Here is an 11,806-nt window from a genome sequence, read left to right as displayed (position 1 = left end):
GTGCTGACTGTTTGTTTGATGACAGGAGATACTTCGTCTTGTCCTCGTTTACCACCAGACCCATTCGCTTTGCTTTCTTATCCAACTTGGAAAAGGCAGAACAGACTTCGCGGTTTTTGATACCGATGACATCGATGTCATCGGCATAAGCCAGCAATTGCACGCTCTTGTAGTAAATTGTTCCTGAGCGGTTCAGTTCTGCAGCTCTTATCATCTTCTCCAATATCAGATTAAAGGAGTCACATGAAAGGCAGTCGCCCTGTCTGAAGCCCCGTTTGGTGGCGAACGGCTCGGACTTATAACTTGTTATATATATCAATTTAACGTTTAGGAGTTCTTGCTTCGATCCCCAGGTCTTCCGACTGGTGGTCCAAAACCTTTCGAAATGACTAGCCAAAACTTAACTTTATTTTCGCGCAATCTGTTTGCGATTTTGCGACCCTTTGCTCACAATAATGTTCCGTATTTATTAGTTAGTAGAAAGGTCGCCAAAACCATCACCATATAATGCTTCATGCTAAAAAAAATGGTATCCACTAAATGTTCTCGGCTTGAAACTTAAAAAGAGACACCCTAATGATTTTGTGAAGTTTAATCTAGCACTATGGTAACACAGCAATAGTAAAACAACCAACTAATTTTAGCCCTCCAGCAAGTATCACATTCACAAATTACCACACTTTAACGATTCACGTCTACTGCAGCAAGTTTCTCCCTTCAAAGAAACATCACAGGACAAAATTATGACTGACAGCTTAAGAAGCCACCTCAGGGCTAATTTACTTACAAATATTATCAACCACAAACCGATCATTGAAAATGAATACCCAACCAGCCTATCTGTGCATCAACAAATAAATACCCTTTTGCCAAACACTACAAAATCAAAACCAAAACAAACCAAATTCAAATCAAATGTTGTTGGGATGAAAAACTTTTTTTAATAGATTGTGATTACAAAGCGATGAAACAATGCCTGAAGCGATTCAATTTAAAATTGTTCCAGAACGCAACAGTGCGAAAGGAAAACATGCAACAACACAACAACAAGCAATGGGACTGGAATAGCAAAGAGCAAATGGCACAGCGCAGGCACACACAGAGCAAGAACAATGTGGAGTGGTATGTTGCCGAAAAAACACGCCGAAACGCTGCGACAACCAAAGTGACAAAAGTAGGCGCTATAGAAATTACACCCGCAGGCGTTGGAACACAACTGTGACACCACCCAGCAATGGCAACAACAACAGCAATAGTAAGGTAGTGCTTTTGTTTTTCTATTTTTGTTGTCACTTTGGCAGAACACGCGTACGTCTGCCTGACTGACTCGACTGACTGACTCAAAACATACGAGTGTAAGCAGCCGCTAGCCAAAAGCGCAATCACTGCCAGCAACAACAACAGCAACACATCGTACATTTGTTTGTGTGAAAGTCAAGCGTTGCGAATTGGTGTGATGTGGTGTGACAGTGATGTCGTTGATGATGTCCTTTGTGATGCCACTCAAGCGTATGTACATAGACAATACAAAGTTTTGTTGTCGAGTGAGACGAGGTGTATGGCAGGGCGAGCTGTAGATGCCAAACTTTTGGGCTTTTGTACTGTAGATCCAACGAAGCTGAAACTCCACAGGACATGCTGAGAGGGAATACATAAGAAGACTTTGGCTTTTTAATGCATGAGCCTGAAACGTTGAAACTTTTTTACAATAGGAAAAGAAAGGAGTTTGGGATAGGTACATATGTACATATATGAAATTTACTACTTGAGCATAGGATCTTTATATGACTACCCCTCCGAGTAAAAAGGATATACGACAAATACTAATCTGAACTCATTAACATCTCTCTCCATTCCTGCAAGGGGTGATTGGATGGTACGATGTAGCTAGGGAAAGAAAGCACTGGCATTTTTAATGGATCGGGCAAAGTTTGGTGGAGGGGTCTTCTGTCCTCATATCTGCATCACCATAATATTAGGTCTTCCAGATTGCTTTAGCGTCTTTCGGGCATAAGAGGCTGATTTCAATAAGGGAGATCCACTCCGGCTGATAGCTTAGTAACAATCATGACCGTTAACTCACTGATGGTGCGCTCAAATTTGACCTAGGAGTGCCTGATAACCTTCTCAATTGCGTCGGAATGTTTTCTTATAAGATTAATATTCGTACCAGATCACAGTGATCTTCCGGGTAACTGTTGATCAGTTGGTGAGACAGGGAACCCTTAAATTATATTTTCTGGCAGGGAGTGGCAGGAAACGCCACTGACTATCTGTTGTTTGCGGTCAGTTCTGCGTCCGTACGGATGTATCGAAGGCGGTCAAAATACAAGTCACTGTCTGATCAGAAATCACATCCTGTCTGCTGCAATTCTTTGGAAGATCATGAGGTAGAATATGTATAACGCTTTCTACTAAGCTATATAGCTTTAGCGAGGCCACGGTTTATCTATCTTGGCGCTTTATAACGGACCCTGACTAACCCTCTTGATACTAGCCGCCTTCATGACTTCGCAATCGGCTTGCAGCGTTTCATCAATGATTCAAAATCAATCAGCAGAGACAACTTCTATAATTCCCCAGTGTGTAGCCAACTGGGAACGACTGTTGTGCGTATGCAGTAATCTTGAAAACGAAAAGGACACTCCGAGAGATTTGAGTATATGACGTATACTATAGTCTGCCAATCTTATCGGGATAGGATCTCTAAAACATAATTTTACATTGCAGAACTGCTGAACTAGATTTATCGAGAGACAATTACAAACTTTACCAATTCTCTCCACGTGAGTGAGGTCGTTAAAGCTCAACCACCACCCATCGCAAGCGAAGAGCTTCAGCTGCCTCAAGAGACTCGTGTAACTCTGTCAGAATTACCGTCCACTCAGCGAATACTACTCTTCCTTTGGTCCGACCCCCGTCGAAGCAGGATGTTTCTTGGACCTAGCAATAATTGAGCTTGGTGACAGCGATTTCTAGGCCAAGTGAACTAGGCAGGCCTCAGTAGTGCCACGACAACAATTGCAACAACTACCTATTCTACTAAAGAGGGTAGTAAGGCAATTAAACGAAATTGTTTTCAGAGTGCAGGCTGCCAAACAGACAGCTAGATTTTTCTTTTTTTAGATATGGAATGTATAGAACAGTCACCTTAGTACATATTCAGGCCATATTAAAATCCTTCCCTTAAATGAAGGCCAGTAAGAGTTGTCACCCATCGACCCTGAAGATGTGAGAACAAGAAACCATTTAGAGCGCCTTTCATAGAAGCTATGAACGTTTAAGTGAAAGAAACGACACCAAATGGAAGAGTGGATCTGGGGACAATCTTATTGGAGATATGGAGGTTTAGTGTATGCAGATAAGATCGCGTTTATGCTCTAACGCTGTGCATTCAAAATATTTCTAAACTTATTAGTGTAAAATAAAGAAGGTGAGCGCAAAAAAATTGTCAATCACTATCTAATACCAAAATCCATTTCATTGAACCACAAAGAATTCAGATTAGCCAGCTTATATAAGCATCTAATGGTATAAAGTGCTATTATGCATACCCACCTTCCATGGCCCGATAAAAGCCAATCAACACACAAAGAGCCGACCCTCCTTTTAACAAACCTTCTAAATATTACAAATGTATATATTAAGGTGGTCCAAAAATGCATGTGCAAAACTAAAGTCGGAATTTTCACCCCAGTTTTTTATTTTGAAAAAAAATACTTACAGGTCGCTCAAACCGCTCAAAGTTTTCCATGTATTTTGTATCAGAAAAAAACACGTTTTCATAGAAATGGTATAGACTTCTTGAAAATTAATATTTTTATCGGAAAATCGGTTTTTCTTCAGGAGATTTACAATAATAATACCCAATTGTTTATTTAACAATTTTTTTACGTCTACTATATTTTATAGGTCCCCCAAAAACCCAAAAAAATGCTGTGGGGGGACCAATAAAAAATCGTAAGTATTTAGAAATGGTTAAATAAACAATTGGGTATTATTTTTGAAAAAAGTCTCTTGAATAGAAAGAGTTTTCCGATCGCAAAATAGTGATTTTCAAGAATTCGTTACCGTTTCTACGAAAAGTTGTTTTTCCCCATGACATTTTTTTTTTTTTTGATTCCAAAATAATAAAAAATAGATATATTTTTTCGATATAGAACAATCCGAGTGGGCGAGAGCAATGAAATTCCGACTTCACTTTTTGTGAACCACCCTAGTATACTCTATATGCATATGTGAATGTACGATTATAACCACCTTTTTACACCTCTATCTCGAAATGCATACATATTTAAGGTTTACATGGAAAACCCATGTTTCTGGTTATGATTACAATTTCTTTCAACCCGCCATTCATTCGTTCAAGCAAACATTTATTATTTGTTGTTATTGATTGTCGATTTGTTTAAATCGTACGCTTGAATGAGCTCATTGAAGCGAGTAGCCGAAGAAATTCATAAATTTACACGCATATTTACATACATTTGTATATGTAAATGTTTGAGAGCAAAAAGGCATTAATGCAAAGCATAGAAGGGTGGATGGATATGAACATTTCAGCATATTAATGTTGTGCAACTACCCTGTAGGACGATAAGAACTTGTTTGAAACTACTACTACTAAATGAAAACTACTAAATGAAATTCAATTCTCGACGCAAAGTTCAAAATCTTCCAGGGTGTAATCAAATTTGTGCCTGTTATGCATTTTGTACACATGAATAGGCAACGCCTTTTATGTGCGTGTTCATAAGGACTAATCGAATACACGAAATAATTTTCACACCTTCACGCTATCGTTTGACTAAAGATATGCTTTGACTTGCTATAAAACATTTGTATGTGTCGCTATTATTACCTGTAGTCGTCGATATATTTTGAAACTGCATGTACTTAACTTAGCAATACTACAACGTCATTTACACAAATACACAAAAATACGAGTATTCATAGTTAACTGGGTGTGAACCTGTAAATGGGTGTGTGTTACCGCAGGTGATAATAATTTTGGCTGGTAATTGGAAAAACTTGAAATATTGGCACTTAAAAGTTTTACGTAAAAGTTTCGAAGAGTAATTTACAGGGCAATTCTGGCAACTATCTTATAAGCTCCTGTACTGTCTTTCGAAAAACAAATTGAAAGATGTGCTAAGGAGGAGGTCTTTGCGCTATTCTGTTCACCTTTTAGCAATAATTTTTTTTTAATTATAATAAATTAAAAATATATTTTAATTTCTTTTAAAACAATAATAACTAGTGAATAAAATAAAATTAAATCAAAAAATAAAAACATATAAAATGAAAATAAAGCAGAAATTAATAAAAATATTTTTAATAATGAAATTAAAAAATAAGGAAAAATTAAAAATTAAATAAAGTTAAAAAATATTTTTATTTTTTAAACAAACTCTAAAAATTAAAAGCAAATTAATTTAAAAATGGAAAAAAAACTAAACAAATAAATCAAATAAGATCCTAAAAATTAAATGAAATAAAACAAATATATTTTTCTTTTTAAATTAGTAAAATATAAAAATTAAAAGAAAAAGATATTAACATGAGAAAACCCAATTACATTAAACAAAGAAGAAACAAACCAAACAAAATTCTAAAATTTGAATGAAATTAATTTTGTTTTTCTTTTTTAAACAACAAAATTTAAAAATTTAAAGAAAATGCCACTAAAAAAAAAACATACTAAAAGAAATAAAAATAAAATTAAACCCTAAAAGTTAAATGAAACAATTTCTTTTTTTAACAAAATAAACTACAAAAATTATAAGAACATTAAGAAATAATAAAAAATTTTGAAAGAAATAAAATAATATTCTAAAAATTAAATGAAATTTTAAAAATATTTTTTTTTTAATTAAACAATAAAACTAAAACATTACAAGAAAATTAAATCTAAATTAAAAAAAGTTCTGCTGCCCCACAACTTGAACTCGGATCTCTCGGATGGGACGCCCGTGATCCGCTCACTCGGCCATTAAGAATGTTCGAGCGACGTATAGTAGTTCAAACCTGGCAGTTAGTGTTCACAATTCACTGGAGCCTTCATTTTACACTCAATTTGATTTTTTTTTAGTGAAAGCTAATAAAATTTACAATTTTTTGGTGCAAAATGTAGAAAAAGTGGCAATTTCGAAGAAAATCGATTCTCTTGTTCCAGTCAATAAATATTACATAATAAAAACTAGTTGAAAACAATTGCAGAGTTCTCCCGAAACGAAAAAAATTTCACAAAACAAATTAGAAATGTTATAAAAAAAAATTTCAACAAAATTTAAAAAAAATTGTTTGAGTTTCTAAAAAAATTTTGGGTATGCAATTTTATAGATCATTGCATTTTAACTTTTCGAGACGCATGCTAAATGGAAAGTAAAAGCGTTTGTTATATTATTAAAAATCAACGCGAACTCTTAGCTACTTGGAACTTGCACTTTATTACATACATTAAAATTTAAATCTATAAAACTACATACTCAAAATTTTTTAAAAGCAAAAAAACAACATTTTGGTGAACACTTTTTTATAAAATTAACATTTTTTTTCAAATTATGTTTGTTTTGGCAGAGTCCAACAATTGTTGGTCTCCATTTTGAATGAAAATTTGTATGAAAATCTCACTTTGAAAAGCCCTTTACAGCAATTTTATTTTTTCTGAATATACTAAATGATTTAAAATTTCAACAGATGCACAGCTTTCTTGTTGCATTACGGTTAAAAAAAAATCAAATATGCACTATACTTACCCTGCGATTGCGAAGAGCTGTGTGAACCCCAAGAGGATTTGTACGAAGAATCTGTAAGAAAAAGAAATAATTTACTATAAAGAGGAGTCTCCAGTCAGAAGTAAAATTAGTAAGCATTTAGAATGTATTATAAGATGCCAGTATAAAAATAAATCTTTCCATCGTGTGCGAGACACTGAAACCTTTCGTGAAAAAAGTGATTGGAACTTTTCCGTGTGGCTTTAGTCCTGGCAAAACTACAAAAGGCCAGATTTTTCCACTAATGACAGAACGAAAAGACGACGACATGTCTATGTACAGGGATCCTCGAAGAAATAATACGGCTATGTCCCTGGGTGACATTGAGCACGACGAGAATATTTGGCGATTGGAAAGGTGCCAAATATATATAGCAAAATCAAGATGGTACTGGAGTATGAAGACAACATTGATGCCGTCGGTCACATTGCCAGAGTCGTGAGCGCAGAATTTACCCGTCCGAGAATGGGGAAAAATAATCGCACCACAAAAAGAGAAGAATAACTCTTGCCAACAGCTGATACTTTGGGCTCGGTTGGCATTTGAATAGAACGGCACCTTCTTGACGAACAAAAACGTGAACGAGGAATTTCATTTCTAGCCAAGGGTTTTAATGACCACACTATCATGCCGTAGGGGAATATTAATTTTACTACGCGTGCCAGTACTTGTCAGGAATATAATCTCCGTTCTCCGATACTCTGCGGACGATGTCACTATGGAAGCTTTTTCACTGGCGTAATTAAGACGATCCCCTCCGCAGGGTCTGGGTTCAGCCCGGTTCAACCCAACTTAAAAAAAATAAAAAAAGGTTTTTTCTAACAGCGGTCGCCGCTCGGCAGGCAATGGCAAACTTGCGAGTGTATTTCTTCCAGAAAAGCAGACTCTCATAAAAATACAATCGCCGTTCGCGAGTCGGCGCAAAACTTAAGGTCCCTCCCCTTTGTGTGGCAATATCAAGGCGCACGCCACAAGTTGGAGGAGAAGCTCGGCCAAACACTAACAAATGTGTAAGCGCCAATCTATTATTTTTATTATACCCGAGCGCACTTGTGCACAAGGGTATTATAACTTTGTTCACATAACGGTTGTTTGTAACAGGCAAAACGAATCGAGATAGATATAGACAAATGTATACATAAATGATCAGAATGAAAAGAGAAATCGATTAAGCGGTGACTGTCTGTCCGTCCGTCCGTCCGTCCGTCTGTGCACACGATAACTCGAGTAAAAATTGAGATATCTTAACGAAACTTGGTACGTGNGATCACATATATGTATCTCGGTAACCGTTCTAGCTATTTGTACCAAACTCGGTGTGGTTATTGTGCTTGCCACATAGAAGCAAAACGTTGAAAATAATTGAAATCGGACTAAAATTACGACCGCTTTTCATATAACGGTATATTTCAGAAATGCTTGAAACTGCAATATTTCGAAATTTAAGGATGCTAGTTTACTTCAAATTTATACACCCCGGCTTATCGTGTAGCGGTAGCTTTCGGAAAGGTGGAAAACATATATTTAATAATTGCGCCGGGTATTTAATGTTCGGCACCGCCCGAAATTAGACTGTCTTACTTGTTTTTGATTAGATTGATCCAAGATATTTGAATAACGATTCCGATTTTATTAAACTTTCCCCTGTTGTTAGCTCAACCTTTTTTTCTTGTTTGCGACTTTTAATGAGTACGACTTTCATTTGTAAGTTGCAAGTGTACGACACCTTGCACGTAGCCATTATCCGGCTATTATCCAACAAAGGTCGCAGCTACTGGTATCGTATTATCTAGAGTGGATTGGTGATCAAATTTCCGGTAGCTTTTGGGCTCTCTTCAAATATTTGGGCAAATTTGGTTTTGTAATCAAGTTTCATTTTTAGGGTCAGCTTTGAAGATATTTCTAACTGGACTGATTCAATCGCATTCAGCGAGAAATCATTCAGCAAACTTAAATTTGTGAAATCTTGCATGAAATCAACCATGACGCAACGTAGACTAACAAATATTTAAATTATTTCAATTCAAAGTTACGCCATTCTTGATATGAAAATTTGTGGCAATTAAAGGAAAAGTTTTTATTTGCTTGGCTCTTGAGCAAAAAGATAAGTTAAGCAAGCTTTAGAGAGTATCAAATTAGAATTTTAAATTTCCATCATGGCGAAAAGTTTGTAGATTTTTTATTTTAATAAATAAATTTTGATCTTTTTTTAATAAAACTTTCGTATTGTTTTCAACCAAAAGAAACAATGAAGGCTGTATGACGTCCCCTTAAGCTTTGCGCATGCCAAAATCTTTTCTCTATTTACACCGTAAATGCCAGTGAAAGAAGACGTATTCAGTCAGAGTCAAAAGTTAGCATGAATATTATAATTCATAATTATTTTTATGCAAATTTTTTTTATACATTTTTATGAATATAAATATAATTCATTCTATAACATAACCATGTAAAACAAAAATTAACACTTTATACAAATTTCACAAAAAAATCAAAACATTTTCATCAACATTTCAAACTTTTAATTCGGAATTGTTATAAAGTTTTCGAGTGTGCAATTTCGTAGCCAATTTAAAGTAGTTAGTAAAATAAGGGGCAAGTTAAGTAAACATAGGTTTCGATAATGCGTTATGGGCTACAAAACTGTAGACTCGAAAAATTTCTAAAACTTTGGAATAAAAAGTTGTAATTTTGATGCATTTTTTTTTAATTTTTGCTTCTTTTTTATGAAGTGTGAAACTTTAATTTATATGGTCTATTTTATAGAATGAACAATATTTTCATATTTCATGAATTTTTTTTATGAAAATAATTATGAATATTGTATTAAACCACTAACTAACTTTTTACTCTGACTGCATGTACATAAGTACATATATTTTATAAGTATTTTATTTCCAAAAAATATAGATTTTGTCTTAAGATACCCCAAGTGCAATTTTCTGTGAAATAATTCTCTAAAAATTGCATGCCTTTTAAAGACCTCAAAAACTAATTTTTACAGATTTGCAGAAAATGACCATCAGGAGATTGCGGGTTAAAATATGGTACAGAAATATTCCTCGTCGAACCTAATTATTTATGCTTGAATTTGACATTTCGCTCAGATAAAAATTTGTTCAGTCTTTTTTTTTATTTTTCCGAAAGTACTCAGATAAATGACACTGTGCGACAATGATATGGCAAACCAAGCCAGCCCGTAATTTGCTAATATTTTCTGAAAGTACACATATCCAGTAATAAAACATGCGATGGATTTGCAAAAGTTAGCTCTAATTTTTATTTATTAATTTATTTTTAAGTGTAAAAGTTAATAAAAATTAAAGTCTTAGCGAAATTACAGGTTAAGACATAGATAGTAAAATTGCATGGGAAATATTTTCGTAAAACATTTTAACCCATCAACTCCCGCCCGAAAGGGTCGTGTTGACCCTTACTTCATTTACGTGTTGAAATTTTGTTTCGCTCAGACATTTTTTGAACTTGAAAATAAATAAAAATGTTAACAAAGTCCGGGCTGGTGTCGGTTGCCGCACAGTGTAATTTAAAATTTAATTTTTGAGCTGTAAAAAATCAATTTCATCAACTAAAATACTGGCTCACAATAAATATGTAAAGTTTCTTCTTCACGAATAAAATTAAAATTAAAAATTTTCATAAATTTCTTTACACTCACCTGCGAATAACATTGAAAAATTGCTAAAACTTCCCGTCGAACGTGACAAATAATCAGCAGAGGTTTTAATGTCAAGCATCATGGCACCGTAGCGCGAATTGGCGGCGGCAATTTTTGCCTTATCTAACAAGCCGCCGACGGCCAAACTGCGCAAATGCACTTACAAGTTTGCAAAGTGCTTGCAGTTAATAGAAATCAGTACACTCTGCGTACACAAAAGTTTACTGTATACGCAGTTTTTTAATAAATGTTTCCTTTAAGTAACACACACGAATTCGCTTAATTGAAAGTTTATTACCGTAAATAAACACTTACGATTCAAATAAGCCGTGCAAAATCGGCGAGCATTGAAAAGTGCAAATCGGATGCGAGGCTTCAGCAAAAATTCGAAATGCATTCAAACGCATACACTTGTGTGCAATAAAAAAGCACTGTGACTGACATATGAAATCACGCGCTCACGTCCGAATCGTAACTATTTAAATCCTTCGAATGTTTCTGTGTGTTTGGGTAATTGTGCCTCGTTGGCGGTCACACCGGAAGGTAATAACACCGGAGACCAACAATTTTGTCGCCGAATGCGGCGCAGCTGCTGTTGCCGTTGCCGTTGCTTTTTTCTGCGCCTATACAGTCACACACACACACACTCACAAGCGTTCTGTCTGCTATGGGTGCTACGCATGTATATGTGTATGTGTTTATGTTTGTAAGCACGTAAGAACAATGCGCGCTTCAAAATGTTAGTTGAGTTGGCAAAAGAAGTGAATTGCCGTAACCGACACTCCTTCAATTTAATTTATTTTAAATGCTACGACGAGCAGTCACCATGCGGGAATAGATGTATCCACGTAAGCGCTCAAGTCCAAGCGTCGAAGAGGAGGCGTAAGCTTTAGCAGCCACACACATACACACACACATACGTACGTACGTACTTATATGCGCGCGTGCGAGCAAAGGCGCTGAAATGTTTTTGGTGCCTGGCGCTTAGGCACGCTGGCGTCGGCGGAACAGGAAAAGGAACGGGAAAAGTGACGATCGGAACCGGTTACCGTTACCGGACACCTCGACTTCCGGGCAACTTTGGTTGCTGCCAGCACCGTCCGTCGTCTGCGGCTACTCCAAACGCTCAGCTAATGCTTCGCAATAAATACTTATTTATTTGTAATATTTGAGTATGTTGCATCAACACTTGGAATACGTGCAGATTTATTTGTATGTATTTAAGTAGCGTGCTTGATTTGTCTTTTCCTTAAATGAGTGAGCGCTTACTAAACTTGTTCGCTGCTAAGTGTTTTTGCTTTGTCCAAAATGTCGCTTTTTAGCCTCTTAAAGTAGAAGTTTCATCTAAAAGTTT

At 35.6% G+C, this 11,806-nt stretch overlaps 1 protein-coding gene across 1 annotated transcript in view; it reads right to left on the bottom strand.

Annotated features, from left to right (window-relative positions):
* Window positions 1-10,929, bottom strand: part of LOC108370362 (DNA-binding protein D-ETS-3-like) — a gene marked incomplete at its 3' end in the record, with an annotated part of 13,056 nt that extends 2,127 nt beyond the window's left edge. Inside the window, exons 1-2 of the mRNA XM_017625687.1 lie at window positions 10,453-10,929; window positions 6,759-6,809 (exon numbers count right to left, since the gene is read on the bottom strand). Coding sequence (XP_017481176.1) covers window positions 6,759-6,809; window positions 10,453-10,534 — 133 coding nt within the window. The remainder of the gene's footprint in view (window positions 1-6,758; window positions 6,810-10,452) is intronic.
* Between the last annotated feature and the right edge of the window lie 877 nt (window positions 10,930-11,806).

Source organism: Rhagoletis zephyria, unplaced genomic scaffold, assembly GCF_001687245.7.
Source record: "Rhagoletis zephyria isolate East Lansing unplaced genomic scaffold, Rhagoletis_zephyria_1.1 Rzeph_scaffold_04176, whole genome shotgun sequence".
NCBI classification, from domain to species: domain Eukaryota; kingdom Metazoa; phylum Arthropoda; class Insecta; order Diptera; family Tephritidae; genus Rhagoletis; species Rhagoletis zephyria.
This window is presented reverse-complemented; position numbering and strand designations above follow the sequence as displayed.